General features: G+C 43.0%; 1 protein-coding gene across 2 annotated transcripts in view; it reads left to right on the forward strand.

Moving 5' to 3' along the window:
- LOC140264310 (phospholipid-transporting ATPase FetA-like) overlaps nt 1–21,488 on the forward strand; it is a 65,253-nt gene that overhangs the window by 23,328 nt on the left and 20,437 nt on the right. For both annotated transcript variants that reach the window (XM_072359980.1, XM_072359979.1), the window contains exons 4-14: nt 2,412–2,525; nt 4,754–4,852; nt 5,530–5,591; nt 7,000–7,072; nt 7,257–7,327; nt 8,167–8,249; nt 11,296–11,454; nt 12,291–12,379; nt 16,349–16,545; nt 17,999–18,207; nt 20,045–20,088. In XM_072359980.1, coding sequence (XP_072216081.1) covers nt 2,412–2,525; nt 4,754–4,852; nt 5,530–5,591; nt 7,000–7,072; nt 7,257–7,327; nt 8,167–8,249; nt 11,296–11,454; nt 12,291–12,379; nt 16,349–16,545; nt 17,999–18,207; nt 20,045–20,088 — 1,200 coding nt within the window. The remainder of the gene's footprint in view (nt 1–2,411; nt 2,526–4,753; nt 4,853–5,529; nt 5,592–6,999; nt 7,073–7,256; nt 7,328–8,166; nt 8,250–11,295; nt 11,455–12,290; nt 12,380–16,348; nt 16,546–17,998; nt 18,208–20,044; nt 20,089–21,488) is intronic.

Here is a 21,488-nt window from a genome sequence, read left to right on the forward strand (position 1 = left end):
CTATCCACCTCTGAGATTTTGAAGGCAAGGTCCTTTAAACTTTGTGTGAGTGTTTACAGAGCAGTTTTTCCCATGTTGTGTGTGACCCTGTGAAATCTGGTGACGCATGAGGGTCAAGTCCCTTGTACAGACTTTTTCCCGTAGATACTGTCTTCCCTTTTTTAAGTGACAGCGATATTTTCCTTCAGTTTGTTGGATGTTTTTAGACCCAGATTTTGTTTAAAAATCTGCCAGACTCAGTCTGGTGGAGACAAACTTGTCAAGCAAGTCGTTTAATTCTCTGTATCTGTTGTATGCATAGGATGCTGCTGTTCCGTTTCATCTTGTTTTAGCAGTGCCCATTCCATGGAGCCTGTATGCAGCACATCTCCTCTGCAGAGGAATTTTGAAATGATCCATATTTAAGGAAGTGTCAAGATACTTAGGTCACAGGCAGAGTTCACCTCACCTTTAGATGACTACTTGATGTCAGAAGTCAGGTGATATTATTTTCTATGAGAATGGCTGGTACTCATCTCCTGAGCCCAACTCTTAGCTCTTCTATGAAGGACATTTCCATCTCTGGTCTTTTTGAGGCTCATTCATTGGCTTGTACAAAAGGATAAAGCATGAAGTTAATGCTGAAGCATGTTGCTGTAGTCTCTGTGCTTTCTGGGACATAGCTAAAAGTCCAGCAGCTGCCTAAAATCGGATAGATTCCCCCTTTCACACTCCACAGTGAAGATCATAATTGATTTAATGGCCCAGGATTAATGCATGGATTGGAAATGGTTTCTGGTTCATATTTAGTAGCTGCTATGCACCCACCAGCTTAGTGGTCTCTAAAGGTGATTATAATACTATACTTGCACTTCTACTGAATAAGCAAACCTACCACTGGATGAAGGTACACCTTGCAGTATCTGTTTTCTTGTGCACTTTAGGTTTCGTTGTAGGGGGTTAATAGGTTTGTGTGTGTGTGTGTATGTGTGTGTGGAGAGTTTCTCTGAGAGAAACATTAGATGTGCTGGCAGCAGATGGCATACATGCTTACAGCGCTAACCTTGCATGAATGCTTAATAAACCTCATGCAAAAGGGAAATCCAGTACACCTCAGTACCAAGGGGAGTAAAGTGACTGCCATTTCCCCAAAGTGCTAGGAAGAATATGCATCAAGATTCTCTTCAAGCCGGGAAAGAACCTAGTATGTCATGCTTGTCTGCCTGGCTGTGCTATGGCTCTTTCTGTCCTCAGTGTCAAGACTCTTGGCTGTGCTCACTGTGTCCCCTCGCACTTTGCTGTGTCCTTGGGACCATGTGTTTTGGACAGCTATCCATACCTTGGCCCACTGATACTCCAACATTAGGCTTGAAAACAATAAACCCATGGTTACCATGTGTGTAGCTGGGCTCTCACATTGCTACCACAGCCCTGCACATGGTGCAATCTTCAGTACTATCCAATTTGGCAGGAAAATACTAGATATCATAGCAGCTGCTGCTACCTGTAGCTGAGAGGCACAATGAGATGCTGCTCTGGCTGCTGGGGTTCTGGGTAGCTCTAAACAGTATGGGCAGAGCTAAAGACCTATGTAGATTTGGGACAGCCCTAGCTAGGGGGCTAAGTACAATGGGTTGAGCCATGGTGGGATCAATTGAACTGGAGTGCTCTGATCTGCAGGGAAGAAGGTACCCAGTTCTGTAATGCAAAGTGTGGGTCTTTCTCTGGGTTGAAGAAGGCAGGTAAGGGAGCAGCTATTGTTACTGGCTGGAGGGGCAGTGTGCAATTAGAAGAGGAAACTGGGAACAGGGAACAAAGCAGCAGATGGTTGAGTGAAATGGTGACTTCTTCATTAGTAGCTATTTGCACAACACTGTTCAAGTGGTCTCTGTGGAACAGAAACAAGCCACCGCTCCAAGTTGCTGAGAGGCTGCTGAATTAGCTAGTGATGGTAATATTGGGCCCTTCTGGAAAGAAAGACCTGCTTCTGAGGCTGGTAGGCTCAGGTCTAGTAACAGGTGTGTGATTTAGTGTGTGCTTTCTAACATTGTTCTGAAGACTCGACCAACAAAATGTCTGACTTGTGTTCTGTACATATATGTATGTATTAATACAGTTTGTACGTCTTGAAAGTGGAAAGAATAATAGAAGGACAGTGTGCCTCTTAAGTGTATATGTGTACCTGCATCCACCTGCAGTTGCAGTAGCATAAACTGAGCATTATATTTTCACCAATTCCATGAGGGATTCACTGTTTATCCAGACTCAGCATGACTGTGTGGGGAAAAGGAAATGTTTTTTGAGCTGCTGTTGGAAACAATGCTATTGCTAAATATAAGCAAGCAAAAACACAGTTGAAATGGGTTGTGCTGTAATTTTATTTCCTGTTTTACCAATCCCATTTATTTGCCTTTTTTTTTTTTTCCCTACAGAATAATTCAATTAAAACATCGAAATACAACTTCTTCACTTTCCTGCCTCTCAACCTGTTTGAACAGTTCCAGCGAATAGCCAATGCCTACTTTCTTTTCTTGCTGATTTTGCAGGTATGAACTCACTGTGCTGTTTTGAGCAGATTGCTTTGTCTGTTATCAAAACCTGGTTGCACGTTGATAGTTGTAAGCTATTTCCCTGTTGCAAGCTGTCATCTCGGTAAAACCTTAAGGAAGGTTTAAAGTAGGGCGGAAAAAAAAAAGCCAGCTCTTTTAGCTTTGGACACGAGTGTTTCAATTAAATGAACAAAAAAATTAATTGTGATTTTCAGCTAATTGTGTACACTTTCTCATGCCCCTTTCTGGCTACATCTGAGTGCTCCTACTTCTCCTTGGATTTGCATGACTTACTCATTCTGTAGTATAAAAGGTTTAAAGGCAAATTCCTTGTACTCCTTTGACTGCCTTAAAGCAGCATGAAGAAGAACAAATTATTAAATGATTGAGTTTCCCTGGGAAGGATGGAAGTGGAGTTAACATCAGGAAGGCTGACAGTTACGGTCCATTTGCATAAAGCTGAATATTGCTCAGCAAGGAAAGGACAAAGCCTGATGTGGAGAGTGTCAGGCAGTGGCAACACCACTGAGCTACTACAGTAGCTCATAGTGGCACCAACCTGCACTTTGCCCTTAGCCAATGGAACTGCTGTTGCATCTGAAAGTTGGACACACCAGGCAAGTAAACTTCTGCTTGTTGGCACTTGGAGAAAGCATGGGTAAAAGCTGCATGATCATTCATCGCTGAGTCATAGTAGAATACACATGATATGAAAACAAAAAAAAAAAGCCACCACAGAACTGGTACGATTTTGGGTAAGTTGGGAGTGATATTTGAAGTTTGTTCACTTCAGTGCACACAACTTCAAAAAATTACTTTTTTTTTTTTTTTTTAAATGTTATTCTTCAGTCTCAGCTCAAGAATGCATAGGCATAATTTAGTTCAATCTACAGCAAATTATATGTAATCTTTGCTTATTTACAGGGAATGAATTATTTCAGCCCATGTATATTTTCCAAGAAACTAGCTTGTAGTGAAAGTGCTTTTTCAGATAATCTGAAAGCACTGTTCCTGTGTTGTTTTACTGCACTCTAGCTGTTTGTCTATCGAATTCATAGTATTTCAAGCTTAAATTATTCAGTTGTTAAGTTATTCAGCTATGTCTTTTGCTGAACTCACTAGGAGTGATGGTATATAAAAGCATAGAGCTTTTTCTGCTACCTTCATCAAATTAGGCTAAGGAAGGCAGGACTTTTAGTCTTTTACATTTTGTTATTCCTCCATTTATTTATTTTTTTACCTCTTCTTCCTACTCATTGCTTTCCTGTAGCACTGGATGTGATAGGTGGCTGTGGGTGCTTGCCCACTAGGACATGCATCTTCCCAGTTGTGTGGGAAGGCAGTAGTTATATGGCTTTGCATGGTGCTCTAAAAAGTATTCCTTCTGGCTGGATTTGTTGGTGCCAGTGGGATCTGCGTTGTACAGTGGAAGAACCAAACCCAAAGAGCAGATTTTTTGGTGGCATAAATGTCAATTTAACCTTGTTTATGGAGTATATTCTGCCCACAATTATTCTGATGGATGCGTCACGTTGCTGCCATCATTACAGAACCATATAATCATTAAGGTTGGAGAAGATCTACTACATCACCTAGTCCAATCATTGACCCAACACCACCATAACCACCAAAACATGTCCCTTGGTTCTTCTAGATGAAGGGGAGAACTGTGCTGGAGTAAGATGGTGAAGGCATGGCACAGTCATTTTCAACTCTTGATTCCTCACAGTAGCAAAGATGTCAGAAACAAGAATGTCTCTGTTGATATTGGAAGAGCCTTGGGAACAGCTGTGTGCTGTTCAATGACATGAAGTTTACTTCAGCAAAATGTGAAGAGTTACTGAAACAAAACAGAAGCATCTGGAGGCTCCACACAGCCAGCTTTGCTCAGATAGCTCTGGGTCCTCCAACCAGGCTTAGCTCATGTCACTCTCTCCAGAAAAATCCATCGGGGATTTCATGATCCTAATTTTACAAGTGACAAGAAGGAGCAGCCCACTGCATTTCCTGACATCACCATGTTCATATCTTAAATTATAACCATAAGCTAAGCATAGGTTACCTGTCTCTCTCATATTTTTGAGTGACAGAGATGTATTTCTGTCTTTATTCTGTATCCAGATATTGTACAACAAATTATCTGCAGCTTACACAGAAAACGGTGTCTTGTTTTCGTCTGCTGAAAAGGCAAATAGTTCCTCAACCCAGATCTCTTCTTCCTACAGTTGATCCCTCAGATTTCCTCACTGGCGTGGTTCACAACAGTGGTGCCCCTGGTGCTGGTGCTGGCTGTATCGGGAGTCAAAGATGCCATCGACGATTTCGTAAGATTTGTGTTGCTGTCTTGTACTTTGGATTTTGCCCATCATTCTTCAGCACAATCACTAAAGCAAACCACTCAAAGTAAATACAGCCAGCTGTGGGGAGCTGAATTAATGAGCTCTGGCTCAGATGAGGTTAAATCCTGAAATCTGCTCGTTATCTGAAAGAGCCATAATTTCCTAATTACTGAGCAGTCCATTGACTTTCTCAAACTGTTCAGCATGGCAGAAAACATGGAAGCAGAAAGATATGCATGGAAGTCTGTTCTTAGGTTCCCACTTTAAGCACCTCATCCTCTGCCATCTAGACTCAGTTTAGAAAAGTTTGGTAGCAGAACTCATGGCCACTACCCATACTGGAGCAGAGGAGTGGGTGCCTTTGGGTGCTTAGTTTATTCAACTGTGATGGACAGGTCTAATGGCAATTGAATCGGGACTGCGCTAAATGGCATAGAAGGCTCTACCCTCCTCTTTCCCTCCAGAGAGCAGACCCTATGTTGTCTGCTGCTCTTTGCAGTCCAGCTATGCCTTGTCTTACCAGCTATGACTCACTTATGACTCTAATCTGCCTTACCCATTCAGCCAGCTGGGAGAAAACCTAAAATGTTAATGAACTGCCTACAGCTATTGTGTGCTTGGTTTCCTGGAAATGCTTTTTAACACACTGATCAAATTTTCAGAATCGACACAAAAGCGACAATCATGTCAACAACCGTCCAGTCCAGGTCCTGATCAATGGCATGTAAGTCCTGTTTATTCTGCTGTCATTCTCTCTAAACGTGCGCCACTGGGCAGAGCACTTAAATTTTCTCTCTTTTGGGCTTCCAAAGATCACCAAACTATTTCAGATGGAATTGTCTTTCGCCCTGTTCAGTCACAGTGTGGTTCTGGATGATGTGGCTGGTTGATGAACCCATGATGTGGTAACACAGTCAGTGCAGACATTATGGCTCTGCCTGCAAAGACAGAAAGTAAACTGTTTCTGTTTCTGGATGGGAATATCTATGTGTGAACAACTGGTACTTTTGGAGTATTTTGTTATTTTACTCTTTATCATGGAAATGACATAAAGGGCTGTATCTGTGTCCATATTGATAGCACTGACTTCTGCATGAAGCAAAACTAGACTTTAGTAACAAGTGATTTTAAATGAAGAAGTGCAGACAGCTTCCTCTTTCATACTGCAGTACTTTGTGTGTGTGTTTACTTCTGTGCCTAGCGCCTCAGACTTCAAACGTACTCAAAACATTTCAATTGTGGCTTGGATTTGGTACTGCCAGCACTGTTCTCTTCCTTCAGAAAAAGAAAAAGCAGTGGAGGCTTTGGCTGTTGTAGCAGACAGTCGCACTGTTTGCTTGTGGTTCCATGGAGTCCACCCACCTGTAGGACACAGCTGTATACAGCTGTAAAGTCTCTGATTTTTTCCTGTGCTGTAAATAGTAGTATGTTGTGTAAACTCCACCAGATGATCAAGCAGTTAAAAATACAACTGGAGACTAAAGAATAGGAACATACTTTTTGTGCCTTCTGATAAGTAAACCAGTTTTTCTTAGTTTACTCTCTGTTGGTTTCTGAGTCTTGGAATGCATGTATTGAAAGAGAAATGTGCTATCGTTTTGCATTAGAAAACAAACAAAAAGATGGATTTGGTTATACTGGTGCTTGTAGACCAGATGGGTGCCTGCACTGGTTTGTGTTGCGAAGGCCATTACAGGCAGGGGCTTAGCTGCATGCATCCTGGTTCATCCTTAGCACCCGTATTGCTGCCCTTCCTGGTGGAGCTAGAACTGAGGCTCTGGCCCTTAATGCTGCTCTGAAAAGCCAACACATCCCGTGAATTTCTCAAGTGTTTAGGGCATCTACTGCAGCAAAGAAGAGAGTTTCTTTCTGAGACAGCATGGCTATTTATAGGAGGAAGGGAGCAACCAGAGACTGCATGTGGTCTCAGCCTTCCGTGTGTCACCCCAGCCACAGTTATTGCTTTTTATGCCCCCTTTTAGCCCACCATGTACCACATAGTGGCTGACCTTGCTCCTTTTTACTGGCAGCCCAGACTCTGATGGTACGTACATCCTGAAGCAGGGCAGGGTACCGTATGTTCCTAAATTTTGCTTCCTTTACGTTCCTACTTACTAGGAGTTCTCTTACAGGTTGAAGGATGAAAAATGGATGAATATCCAAGTGGGGGATATAATAAAACTAGAAAACAACAACTTTGTGACGGTGAGTACAGTTTCTCTCCATCCTGCTCACACTCAGTCTCTGTAATTACTCTTACTGCCTTATTGCTCACAAGCAGATAAATCAGCAGGGATGAGAACTGCAGTGTTCAGAAACGACGAGCAGCGTAGCAGTGCGCTGCCCTCCAACTGCATAGCTCATGCTCAGCATGTCTGTTTGTGTCCAGGCTGATCTGCTGTTGCTATCGAGCAGTGAACCACACAGCCTGGTGTACATTGAGACCGCGGAACTGGATGGGTAAGCCAACCTGCTCCTTGGGGCCACTGCTGCTGCTAGCACAAGGACAAGCCTTGTGTGGTTCTTCTGGGTGCTGCAAGGGTCTGATCTTTGCAAACACTGCTTGCTGAGGGTACAGCTGGCCACAGGCTAGAGGGTTACGTCTTATTTGTATTCATTGGCAGAAACTGGAGCTGACCTCATCATTACATCCCATTTTGCATTACCTTTTCTGCATAACCCAGAGCTAGCGTCAGCTGTGAGCTTTGGCAGTGGCTGAAGTAGCAAGACAGATCAGAAGGTTTGAGAGACACTCCAGATCCTGCACAGAGCCCTGTGGACTTTCCCTCTCTGCCTTCTCCTGAAAAGGAGCACGTAGTTCTGGTACCTGCAGGTGCGAGGGAGAACATATAGGATGCCCTGCACAAATAGTGTTTATTTGATGCTGCATTTCAATTCACATCCCTAGATGGCTAAGCCTAAACTTCAGAGCTCTTCAGGTCCAGAATACCACAGGAGAAGATCCAAGACTCTCTTATTTGCTTGGATACTTGAGGATTGCATGCAGTATGAACAGCAGAATTGACAGTAAACTACTCAGGGGCTTGAGATGCTTGGTCCTATACTTTGTGGTGACCATGACACAGACACCTCACCCTCTTTAGTACCATGTCCAGAATTCCCCTGGACTGCTTGTCTTTGCAGCAGAAACAGTAAATCTCATCCTTTTGGGCATTTAAAAAAGGCCTGTGTTGGCATGGTCCATCGGATGTCCAGGGGAGGAGGCAGTCCTCAAGAAAAGAAGTGGCTTTCAGGGAGAGCTGGTCTCATTCCTTTATGCTTTATGTGATGTATTACAGTGAAACAAACCTCAAGGTGAAACAGGCACTGACAGTCACTGCTGAGCTTGGAGAAGATCTTCAGAAACTGACAGACTTCAATGGTGAGTTTATGTTGAAATTTCTCTTTCCAAAGAGTTTTCTCAAACACCAGAGTCCATGGAGTGCCTGAGCAGCTCCCTTCCAGGCTACTCCCTGCACAGCACTCCTTTGGATGTGGTGGCAGGCAAACAGAATGGGCACATTGCATCTGTACAGCAAATAATAGCTACTTATATGAAGAACCTCTGCCCTTGCAGCAGGTCTCTATCGGTGCCACAGAGGGACTGCATTTTAAGATGTTTATACACCAGCTGCTGTTAACAGGCAAAGCATCCTTTCTTCACACTGCTTGTATCTCAAGTATAGAACAGTAAGAAAAAGGAACCAGACTCATTGCAAACGGAATAGTCAGTGTTCATAGATCGTCCATCAGCAGAGAGAGAATGAGGGAATGGTGCTTTGCAGAGCCCTGCTGGCTTCCATCAGAGGGCAGGATTGTAGGAAATACGGGGATGGAGAGGAGTGGAGCAAAGGCTACTGTCCTTGGAGCTTCTCAGGGAATGCAGGCTCTCAGGAAATGGTTTTGGATAAAGACGACAAAAGATCAACAATAAAAATAAATCTCACTGAAATAACTAGATTGTCCCAGGGAAAAACGGTGGTGATGTGGCAGAGAGTTAGCGTGGTGTGGATGGTCACTGGTAGTGTATCATCCAAATGCAGAGGCTTTCCCTCTGCTTCCTTCACTGAGGTTCTGTGAAGTGATGTGTGTGGTCTCAGCTGAGCAACAGCTCAGAACATTGGGATTTCTCCAACGTGAAGGCTGTGGTTCTGAGAGCTTTAGGCCTTGAGAAATGTGCTTTTGTGGGTGCAGCAAGGTCTTTTTTTGTGAAGTCAGGTTGTGCTCTCAGCTGTTTTCCTGAGGAGGATGCAGTGTGTATCAGGTAAGCAAATCCTCCATCCTACGCCATTTTTCAAGCATTTTTCTGGGTAATGCTTATCTAAAGATGCTGCATTCTTGAAACAACATCATTTAAAAATGTTTCAGAGTCTTTTGGAGAATTGCAGCTGCTCTATCAAATATTTATTTGTCCATTAAATCTCTGCTTGTAAATAAAGTGGCCTCTCTGCTGTACTAAAATGAATAGAATGGCTCCCAGGATGATTTATATTTGGGTGAATACTGGGAAGAGTGCCTGGACTCAGACCCAGCCTTGCATTTCCCTAGCTAACTTCTGCAAAAGTATTTAAATATTTATGCAATTCTTTATCTAATTATTTCTTAAGACAGGAAGAGAGGAAAAGGTTGAGCAGCTAATATAGGCACTCAGTGGAATGCTTAATGTGAGTTACGATGTTTGTTGACGCTGTGATGGTTCAGATAAGGAAGATGCTTGAAAGATGCTGAACTTTATTTCTTTTGGGAGCGAGGAGGAAAAAAGGAAGCAATGTTTTTCAGTACCTACCACTTAACTGCATGTAGACTTTGCAGTATTTAAGGTCGTCAGGTGAAAAGCATTCTGATATCTGCCTACTGTCAGCAGGACAGGAAGCACAGAGTCTTACCGAGGTCACGGTGAGGGCACTGGGTTTCCCACTCCAGAGTTTCTCTCTCTCTTTTGTGGTTGCATTAATTCAAATGATTTTTTGTTCTGATGTCAAAATGTCAGACTCACCCACTCACTGGGAGAGCAGATTTGGGCGTTGACTCACGGAAGACTTAAGTCACAACCCAAAACTTGCGTGAGGAAAGGAGCAGTGCTCTTGGCACGGGATCGTGCCCTGGTTTTGGTTCACCAAAGTCACATCGTGTTTGGGGTTGCACTGCAGAGCCTCTATTCTCTTGGTGCTTTTTGGAGAGCATGAGGGTTGTCGTGAGACAGGAAGAGTGACTGTACGAGTTAGAGGCTAGGGAGGGCAGGTCTGATTGCGCTTGGATTGACCAGAGCATGAAATGGCATCACCAGCACCTATGTCACACGTCTCATAGAACTTCCTAATTGCTTCTTCTTTGGAATCTGGTGATTTCCCTGCTCTACAGGAGAAGTGCTTTTCCACAATGACAGCACCTATCCCTGAGTTTTAAGTTTTAAGCAGTGGAGTCTACCACAACGCTCACAGCTGTACTTTCAGCTGGATTTTCTCTACATTTTCCCTACAATCTCTTAATCTGGTGTGTTTGTATCTGAAAACAGCTGGAAAAACTGCACTCTCTGCAAATGCTTGTCCTCACGTAGAGATTTGCAGCCTGTGATCAAAATAACTTCAGTGCTGATTATCTGAACAGACTGAACTCTTGGAGTCTCTTTCTGTAAGGTCTATTTATATTTCCCAGTTCCTTCCAACATGTTCACAGGGCTCTGCTTTGAATCTTTAGATGCTGGCTGCTAATGTCAATTTAAATAATAGATTTATTTTTTTTTATCTGTATTTACAGTTTTACATTAACATGTTCTCTTATAAAGTATAGAAATAGAAACAGGTTCTCCAAACAGAGTGTTAGCTGCACGGCCAAAGGGAGCAGCATCTCTTTCAAGTGTGAGCATTTCTTAAGGTATAAAACAGATAAAATTAAAAAAAACAGTGAACAGAGACACCTCAATTAATTACTCTCTTGCAGCCTTCAGGCAATGATTTTCTTGCTTGGGCTCATGCAATTTTAAAGAAAATGGAGCAGGAATTATGTGAGTTCAGCACTGCTGTCTAGAATTACCCAGTGACATCCTACCGTGATGATTTGCTCTGGAAGGAGTAGAAGTATGTTGCTTGTTCAACAGTTCTTCTCACCCACAAAAGAGAGCGCAAACTTAGTTTTGGACTGCAGTAATACAAAACTACCATCTCTAAAATCTAGGATTAATCTGAATTCGTTGTGGCCATTAGAATATGACATGATATGGGGTAAGAGCAACACCAGTATATGTTGGATGAAAGTTAGGAATGATGGGGTCAACAGTGGATGGCAGCTACAGTGTGAAATATTTCCTGCCTGGAAACAGCTGAGAATACAGTATTAAACAGCATAGTTCTAGGCCGCAAAGATTCTTGACATTTCTTATGAGATTTTGTTTGTTTATTTGTCTTTGTTTTGTTTTATGTTTCTAACAGGTGAAGTCAAATGCGAGGCACCTAACAACAAGCTGGATAATTTCACAGGAACTCTTGCTCTTCGAGGAGAGAAGTATGCCCTGGATAACGAGAAGATGTTGCTGAGGGGCTGTACTATTAGGAACACGGAATGGTGCTTTGGTCTTGTTATTTATGCTGGTAGGTAGGAAAACCAACAAGTGAATTGCAGAGTGTAGCAGCATTTGTATGGGAGCACATCATACCTAGTAAGGGGAAAGGAACCAAATAATTTCCTCTTTGGGGATATATTTCTATCAGGTAAAAATATAAAGGCAAAACAATATGTAAGATCCCTTGGTTTAACTCTAAGCTGGGCATTTTGTATATTATTGGGGATTTTAATCTGTAATTTTTTATAGTGGTCCATAGGAGAAAAGTGATTTGCAAATATTATGTTACAACATCCAGTTCCATCTCAAAAAAATGCTTTTATGGGCAGAACTAGTGTTTTATTTCTGCAACGCATGCAGCAAAGTATGTGAGAGAAGATCTCTCAGTAAGAAAGAATTTAAACATTACATTTGTTTAGGAATCACATCTGAGATCTGCCATTATTGGCCTACTTTAGGCCAATAGGAGCCTTAATTCCCCAAATTTGTTCAGAGTTCTACACTCTTAAAAATATCTGATAAAATTCAACGTTATTTTTATATGATTTTCAGCCATATTGGAATATCAGGACCATCAGTGGTGTTACTGTAGCATATTCAACCTGTGCTTCTTACAGACATAGACCTTCTGTTGTTTCTGTAGTGCTGTAGATTTAGGAGACATGCGTAATATGTCAGTAATAACAGCACAGCATCAGATATTCTCTGAAAAGTAATTGAACCCAAAAGGGAGAATTGGCTGTTGAAAGAAGAGAACGGGATCAAAACCCAGAATTAATGGACTAATTAATTAGCTTTTCGTGACTCCTCCTTATAACCCAAGGCAAGTGACTTAACACTTTCATCGACATGTTTCACCTCCAGGGCCAGACACCAAGCTGATGCAGAACAGTGGAAGAACAACTTTCAAAAGGACGAGCATTGACCGGCTCATGAACGTCCTTGTGCTGATGGTAAGTCTGATTAACTTAGCACCATTCCTACAGATGTGTTTATCATTTTCACATTCCCCACGCTTCTTCTGAAGTGCTCCTTCTTCTTTCTGATTTCTTGCATCTTTGATGGTATATGCATTGCATTTGATAACTGAGCTTATTGATTTACATGATGCCAGCATTTGTGTTATCACATTGGGGTGAACACTGAGACATGGTCTTGTTAATATCAAGAAAGTGATGTTCTTAGCAGCTGACAAATATGAAAGCACTGATCTTGCATAGCAGGTGCTCTATGCTCACAATAAGACAATCCTAAATTGAGATTTAAGATTGTCAGTGTTTTCAACAAATGACAAACAGTACCAGGCAGAGACAGTGATTCTTTTGCAGAGTCAAGATTTTACCACTTACTTTCAAAGCAGCTCGGGGAAGGGACCACCTTTATCACCAACAGTCTTCAGAGGCTTGCATTCTGATGTTGCTGCAGTCAGCGTTGCTGGAAGAAAAGCTGTTTTCCTTTGGATGCAGGACAGACTGCTGGCACTGTGAAGCAATGTCCTGAATATGTGCATATTTGCTATGAAGCAATGCCACAGCACAGAGAGCTGTTCAAGGATCATCTTCAAACCTTTGGGGCCCTTGTTTAGTGAACAGCAAAGACACTCTACTGACTTTAATAACACTTCACCAGTTGCTACCAAGTGAAATTCTCACTTATCGTCCTCAGCTTGCTTTTCTCTCTGTTTTCTTCCCTTAATTTTAAGGGGACAGCAAAAACCAAGCAAGATTTGGGCATCTGACATTGAGAATTTTGCTGGTTTCTGAAAAACCACACATTTTCAAGGGTTCTCTGTTCTGCTGTTGCTGGAAAGGAGCAGGGGATGTGGGGTAGAATTGTAGAGGAGTGGAGGAAGTCTGAATAGAGACCTCAGAATTTAGCATTCAGTGAAGGTTTGCCAAATCTGCTTTCGCAAGCCAAGGGTCCCACCCAGAGCTTTCAGCCTGTTTGGCCTCTTGTTGTGAATGTGAACAAGATGAATTTACCTCGTGGCTCCATTTAAAAGAAAAAGAAAAAAAGAAAAGAGCAAGTTGCAGTGAATTGCATCAGCTTCTGCCTGGGTTCTCAGGCACTGGTGGAGCCAAGTGTGTATATTTTTCTCTTTCATGCACTTTTAAGGCACCTATCATTTTGGTGTCTGAGTGCAGCTCTGCCCTGCCCCATGCAGCCAGCTCTAGGCACACAGTAGGCAATGTGGCATTGGGTCCTTCCAGCTCTCCAGGTGGCCAGAGGTTGTGAAGCAAAGTCATGAAAAGGGGCAGTGAATTGCACTCCTGAGTATGGAAATACAGAGCAGCTGCAGCTTGCAGTTAATAGCTCATTTTGAGCTTAATGAAACTCCTTCCATGTTAACACTGGCAAAGCTATTTTGTGTTTAATTGTCCATAAAACTTCCAGGGACAAGTCAGTTTTTTTGGCAGGGCATGACAAAGGAGTTGTGGTTCAGTGCTGCCCTGCTCTGTCCCTACAGGGGTTAATTGGGAGTGAACCTTTACAGATGGAAGCCATCACTGTTTGTTCATGTCTGGGAGCGTTTCTCTCTGCAAGGCAATTTGGCAGCACGGGGCAGAAACCAGCAAGAAAGGAACATTTATCAGAGTCTCAGAAAGAAAGGAATGTTCCTCATCCAGTAGGGAATGCTACTGTCAGTACCAGGAATTAGTTTTCCCCCCAAAACCTGCCTTTTTACAGGTTTGAGGAGGCACATTTTCAGAGAAATACAGCTGTCAGCTTCATCACTAAGTGCCTTCTTGCATCCAATCACAGAGCAAAACTCAAAGTGCCAGCAAAGACTGTTCTAATTCTAGCAGTAAATGCCTGTCAAAAGTCATCTCCTCCCTCCACAAATCCCACTCAGTCCTGCAGAGGTTTCATCACGGGCATAGCATAGGCAGCACCAGAAGGGGTTGGCTGCTCACAGTGGGAAGCCTTCTGTCTACAATAGGTTTGCTTTCTTCTATCTTTTCCAGGGTAGTGGTAATGATGCCAACACTCTGTCCACACTTGTTTGTTTATCTTTTCTAATTATTTCATAGCAGACAAGGTCTGCAGTGAGCAGTCATGCTTCGACCAACAGAAATACTAATGAAAATGGCTGGGCTTGCCTGTTTTCTCCATCTGTTGGTTTAATAAAGGGCATTGCCCATTCCTGAGTCATCCCTCTCACAAACCCTTAGACCACTGTTATTACAGCAGCTCAAAATAAAGTCTGTTTTTAGTGCTGGTCACAGGGGTTTAAAAACATCACACCACATTCCTTACTAGCAGGCAATATTGCCTCCATTTCACCAGTGGAGTAATTTACTGGGCTTCCCACAGCTAAACAGAAAACCTGCCACTGCTGTGGGAAACAAACATGCCTCCTTACTGCAGCACAACACCTTCATTAATTAAAATCCCCCTTTAGTATCTTGTTGGTATTGAATCTCAAGTTGGTTGGACACGAACTTTTAACCAAGACGCTCAAATCATTCCATAAAAGTATCGTTCCTCCCCTTGTAGGCTACTTCAGCAACACAAGCGTCTGCTTTGCGTGCAGTGTTTCTATATTTGTACCTCAATAACTGTTTAGAAAAAGAGTTGATTACTCCTGTAATATGGTTATTACTGGTTGGCCTTACAGTGTCCCAGTGTACTGGTACTTCATCCCTAATGACCATACATGCAAGAGATGGCTTTTAATAGCACAGTTGCACAGCCTGTTGATTCCATATCTTCACACTCCTATTAGGATAGTGGAAGTTTTAAGAAGAATTCAGTATCAATAGAATTGCTTCTAGTATCATTTTTTCCAACAATTACGTCATACTAGCTTCTGTTTCTTTCCCACGGTCACTGTTTCAGCCTTCCAAGTACTGTAACTATCTTAGCAGATTTTCAGTATGGTGGAGCTTCACAGCTTTCAAAGCATTGTTAAAAATTAACTTGACTCGTTAAGATAATTAATCAGTGAGCTCCTTCAAGCTTTTGGCTTTCAATTACCTGGACCCACTGATTTGAAAATGCTTATTATTAGCAGACAGAGCCACATACTGTTCCCTGTCACAGTAGGTGAACTGTCTTTTCCATCTGCTGCATCATATGGGATTGATACATCCTTCTGCTTTGTTCTTCCATCATTAGTGGAGGAGTGTCTGTTAAACGTGTCTGCCTTTTCCACACCTGTATTTGTGGATTCACTGTTCTCTTGGCATTTATCTGTATTTTCTTCCCAATTGCTGTTCCCCATGTTGCTTTAAGCTTCGAGAAATAGGCTTCTCTAAGTCCAAGGCTACACCTCAATGTCTGGCATTGCTTTTTGTTAGCTCAAAGGAGATGTAATCAGATGGCAATGGTAGGTACCAAGGCAACAATTAGTTCTGGGTCGGTGACTCTCCTTTAACCATAAGAAGGATATCCAGCACTGAATTCCAACCTGCACAGTGGTGAATTTCCTGCATTACAAACTATCCTTACTGATTTTTCAGAAATTGTGAGGAAAACTATGACACACCTGGCAAACAGCCAGAAGAAGTCTTTGGTGGGGGGGTGGGGTGTGGGAAATTATTACCAGATGTGCAGCCAGACCTTTAAGGAGCAGCAGCTCAGCACTCCTCCAGTGAGATCTGATGCTCTGCACCCATCTGCCCAGGAGCACCCTGTTATAGGTCTGTACTTGGGACTTATATTGCTGTTTGTCTGAAGCCTTGTGACTCCAAATTGCCACAGGCTGTGCACTGTGTAGTTATATCTCTGAGATAGTCATTTTTTTCGCCTGTTTGCCTCCTTCACCACTAAAAACCTTGACCCATCGCACAGACTATCCAACTCCCTTTGGTTACAGTTTTCCAATTAAACAGCACATAATGAATTCCCTGTTTCTAACATGCAGGTTTTTATTTTATTTTATTTTGTTTTATTTTGTTTTATTTTATTTTATTTTCCAGATCTTTGCATTTTTAGCACTGATGTGTCTTATCCTAGCCATTGGTAATGGTATCTGGGAATCTCATAAGGGCTACAACTTCCAAGTGTACCTGCCCTGGGCAGAAGATGTCACCTCTGCCCCCTTCTCTGCCTTCCTCATGTTCTGGTCATATGTGATCATCCTAAACACAGTGGTGCCAATTTCACTCTATGTCAGGTATGTTTCAGATCCTTCTTTCATCCTAGGAAAGTTTTAGCTTTTGTCTGAATGGAGGCTGGAAGTAGATGATTTCTGAGGTCCCTTCCAATCCAAGCCGTTCTGTGATATGACATGAATGCAACCCCAGTGTGGATGATCCCACACAGCCAGGGCCAGCTCTCTATGCTGTTGCCATCTAGCAAAGACATCTCATAACCCCTACTTTCCTGACTAGCCAGAACAGGTCCCACATGGTTTTAAAAGAACAGGGGGTTAGAAACAATATATTGTCTTCTTCACTGAAACCTTTTCTTCTCCATTTGAAGAAGAGGTATAAGTGTGGGATGCTGTGGGAGCAAGGCTGGAAACTTGGTACTGCAGGTAGCACCATGCTTTCTCCCCTTTGCACTGAAAAAGGTGAATAGCACTTTCTTTATGGTGGCTTCAAGGCTCATGTGAGTTGTGAGTTGCCAGGTAAGTAGGAGCTGAGGATGTGTAGGAGTAGACAGTCAGTGCCATCGTTTCCAAGAGAACAGTGCTGTGCTGACTATTGAAGATGGGCAAGCAGGGTAGGAAGGGTGGACGTGTTACCTACAAAATCTTGAGGTGGCACTGTAGACTGCCTGGGCTGGTTTGGTTTATAACTGTACCTAATTTGTCAGGGAGAAATGCTTCTGACTACAGGATGAACTGTTGCTATGTAATTCACAGAGAACATCTGTGAAAAGTTTGTGTTGCCAAACCACAAGGACAGCTCATAGCTGCTGGTGCTGCCCTCTCCATGGAGCTTCTGGGAGCGTGAGGAGTTACACTCAGAGCTAAGGGGTTGGAAGTTGTGTTCTTAGACTCTCTTTTGTGTTACCAAATGTAAGGAATTCATCCCATTCCTGCCCAGTGTGTCACACCAGCAGCAAAGTGGAAATTCGTGTTGTCTGTGAGCTGATACTGCTCCACGATTGTATTGAGTTACACAATGACTCACTTGTTCTGGTGGTCTGAGTTGTTTGTACTCATCTCCTGGCACCACAGCGCGGCTCAGCCCAGGGTCCCTCTGAACACATTCTCTAAACTGCACCAAATGAAACACCCTGCTGCTGCCTCTGACTTATGTCTGTGCTCCGTGCGCAGCTGCTGCTTGTTCTCAGCAGGGTTAACGGTGAGTTGTGCTAGTCTGAGTGGGAGTGAATTCCTGTGGCTTGTCTTAACTCACTGCCCAGCCTAAGGAAATGGACAGCCACCGCAGAAGCAAGTGCAGGTTTGGTTCATAAAGGAGAGGAGCCTACTACAAGCCCATTGCATCATTTCAGTGGGACTTGCTTTAGTATTGCACACGGCAGTCCATTTAAGGACAAGTATGTCCTATCATTACCTTCAGAGTTGTCCTCTAATTGCAATTGCTATTGATAGTGCTGAAGATGAATATCTTGTCCTTTTAAATTAATGACTTTTTGGTTGCCTTCTCTTTCCCCAGTGTAGAGATTATACGCTTGGGCAACAGTTTCTACATTGACTGGGACCGTAAGATGTATTACCCGCTGAATGACACACCAGCTCAGGCCCGCACCACTACGCTCAATGAAGAGCTGGGGCAGATCAAGTACATCTTCTCAGACAAAACAGGAACTCTCACTCAGAACATCATGTGTTTCAACAAGTGCTCCATCAATGGCAAATCCTATGGTATGTTACCCATTCCTCTTATTCTCTATGTTTCACGCCTCTCAGTCAATAGAGACTAACTATGACATCCAGCAGAGTGTTTTGTAAGCAGCTGTAATGGTCAAATATACAAGGACAACCCTGATATTGCACTCTTTGTGTATCCTAATATAATCTTCCTGTCCACTGTTTCCTTCGCTTCCCCCTTTTTCCATCCCTTGACCACCTTTTACCTGCCCCACTGTCCACCCAGCTAAAGAACTTGCACCTTATTACTTTGTTCACTCATTGATACCAGTTTAAGTATGCCTGTACCCAAATGTATTCTTTTTCTGATATCACTGCCTGTATGGTCTCAGCCCTTCATGGTGTTTTTGATATGGCTACCGAAGTATTGCTAACTCTGTAAAACTCTGTTCCCTATAAGGCACCCAGTCCCCACTCCCAACTATATTCCAACTATATGTGGAGTCCAGCTGTTTCTCACATTCTCACTCTTACTCACTTGTGAAATGAGCCATTCCTCATGGTGGTATATTGTCAACTACTCACACTCAACAATTTCTTACATCATGAGCAATGGTTTTATATACCCTATTCAAGTAGCTTACTCTTCAGCTCACGTACTGGCTGTCAATGGCATGGCCATTCATCTGCACTCCTAACTTATTTAGCCTGCCAAGAGAAAGAAAAGTTTGTAGGGAGTTAGAAAAAAAAATGGGAAACAACAGTGGTTAGCACTATTAGATGACAACAGTCATTGGCGGGCTCCTTCATTGTATAGCCACAGGCAATTTTCTTCATCCACCTCAAGAGGTGCTAGCAATTCACATACTGACTAATTGATTAACATCATTAGACTCCCCCAGAGAAATTAGTCACATCTTATTTGTAGATTGATGCTTTGTGTTGCCTGTATCAGACCTACTGATGAACTAGTGTGCCGGAAAGCTTCTGTTTTTTTCTCAGTGCTATCTGTTGGCCTAAATGAAGGAGTAACTTCTTCTTGGAGCATTTTGAGGAGGCATGCCAGAAAAAAAGGAAGCATTGTTTCTGCTGCCAGGGAGGATGCTCTGTAGGCTTAGGCTTGCCATTGAAGAGGAGATGTCTGATAGCCTTTTGATTACAGTTCCCATTGGGATGAACGTTCTCAGAAGAGATGGCTCCTGAGTTTCTTTCTACAACCTCTGGGCTCTTGTGAGGGAGTAGCAGTATCTTAAATGGACTGTAGTCACAGTTGATGTTGAATCTGTCAAATATGTAGTTTAATGTGTTTCAATCCTATTTCAAAAAGTTTTGATTCTGGATGGCCTGGGCACAGTCCAAAGCTTACGAGATGTTTTTGTCCAGAAAGAAATTTCAGCAGGGAAACTCCTTTAGCTAGAAAGGAGATGTCATTCATTTCTCTGACCAGACCGTCTGTTCAGTGAAAATACCATCTATGTGTGGGAAGAAGGGACGTTGGCAACTGCTCTTTGTTTGTCCAGGGACTGCTGCAAAGAGTGACCCAAGAGCTGGATTTTGTCTCATTTTCCAAAGGAAAGATGCACGAGAAGTCTTCTCCTGCAAGCACCATCTTAATATTGTCATGTCTGAGCAGAAATCAGTTCTTTAGCCAAATCACAGACAACTTTATGATAACTGCTTTGAGTTTCATACTGATCGGTATGAATCACCAGTCTCCACTACAGGTGTCGGTATATTTGTGTTTATTGAAGCTTTTACATTTGGCAATAGCTTCAAAGCACTTTTTGTTTTTGTTTCTTTTTTGTGAGTTTGTGTGTGTGTGTGTGGTAGAAGAGCTCAGACTGCAGCTATCTGGAGTTTGTGGGATAACGTTCGTCTTTCTTGCTTGCAGGTGATGTGTATGATAAGTCTGGGCAGCGGATAGAAATAAACGAGGTAAGTGCTCAAGAGTTAGCAGATCCTCTGCTTTCTGTGAACCAGCCTGCAAAGGTGTCCATGGACACATCCCACCCAGTCTTAGCTTGTGCTCGTGTTCCTCCTTATCCTAACAGCATTGAGGTGCATTCTTGAAGGCATCAGAGGTTTGTCATAATTGCATTTCCTTCTAGTAAGCCTGCTTTAAACTTGCAGGATGGGCAGCACTGTTCCCTCAGCTTCATGTGACATCCTACTGCATGCACAGCTCCTCTGGACACTTGGGTATTGATAGTGATTGGGAACTTGGACACTGTTGGATATTGTTGTGCTTTACAGAGAATTACAGTTCTGGCTGGGAATTGGGGAGTCCAGTTAATATGCATAACAAAGTTACTATCAAATTTCCCTAGTGTCTGGACATTGGAGAGCCTGAAAATGAGGGACTTCTTCATTTTCTCCACCCTCTGCTTGCTGACACAAACCCCCATCTTGGATTTCGCTGCCTAAAGTGTCTGAAAACCATATGCAGAAATCCAGATAACAAATGGCAAAACGATGATGAAAATCCCACTTCTCACCCTGGTGATTCATTTCCAGGCCCTTTAAAACTTAAACTGAAATTGGCTCTTGCTCCTAGTTCTTGTGCCACCAGCCTGCCCTCCTTCAAGCAGCAGAATGCAGAGGGCTGGCTTGCTGGGGGAGAGATGCTGGTCTGCTCCCAGCCAGCTGCCCAGCAGCGTCCTGCGGGTGAAAGGCTGCTCCCACACACCCACGATGCTGGAGTGTCTGGACCTTCTTGCACAAGTTGGTGGAGGTGGGAGAGCTGTGTTCTTATGGCATAAGTGCAGAATGTCAGCTGGTGCAGGTCGGAAGGATGACTCCCATCCTGGAAACTATGAGTTCACTGGGGGTAGGATGAAAGTAGGGATCATGCTATGCTGAGTATTCATGCTCTCCAGTGTTCCTCTCTACCTGGAGGTTTCTTGTTTTCAGACAGTAAGAGTAGGCGGTGCCCACGGGGCTGAACCTTTACATCACTCTTCTGTCATCTTTTCCCATATCAGGTCTTTTTTTCTTGCTTTAGGAGGATGGGGAACACAGCTTTTTGAATTGTTTTAAACTGAGCCTCCACGTGCCCATGTCTCAGACAACCACTGAAATCTGGATGGTGCTTTCAAGAAGCTGTGTTTTGAGGGCACGCATTTCTGAAATGTAGAAATCCTTCAGTGAGTTTCCTGATGGAGTACTTGCTGTAGTATGGGAAAGGATCTTTTTAGATGATCTATGACTCTATGTTGTCAGCCCAGGTGCTGCTCTGAACAGTACTTGGGTGCCTGTCCTCTCCTGTGACTCAGTAGCTTTAAAAACCTCCCACTTAGATTCATCACTCTGTCATGAGCAGCTCTACAAGAGAGGGA

This window comes from Excalfactoria chinensis, chromosome Z (genome assembly GCF_039878825.1).
Source record: "Excalfactoria chinensis isolate bCotChi1 chromosome Z, bCotChi1.hap2, whole genome shotgun sequence".
Classification (NCBI taxonomy): domain Eukaryota; kingdom Metazoa; phylum Chordata; class Aves; order Galliformes; family Phasianidae; genus Excalfactoria; species Excalfactoria chinensis.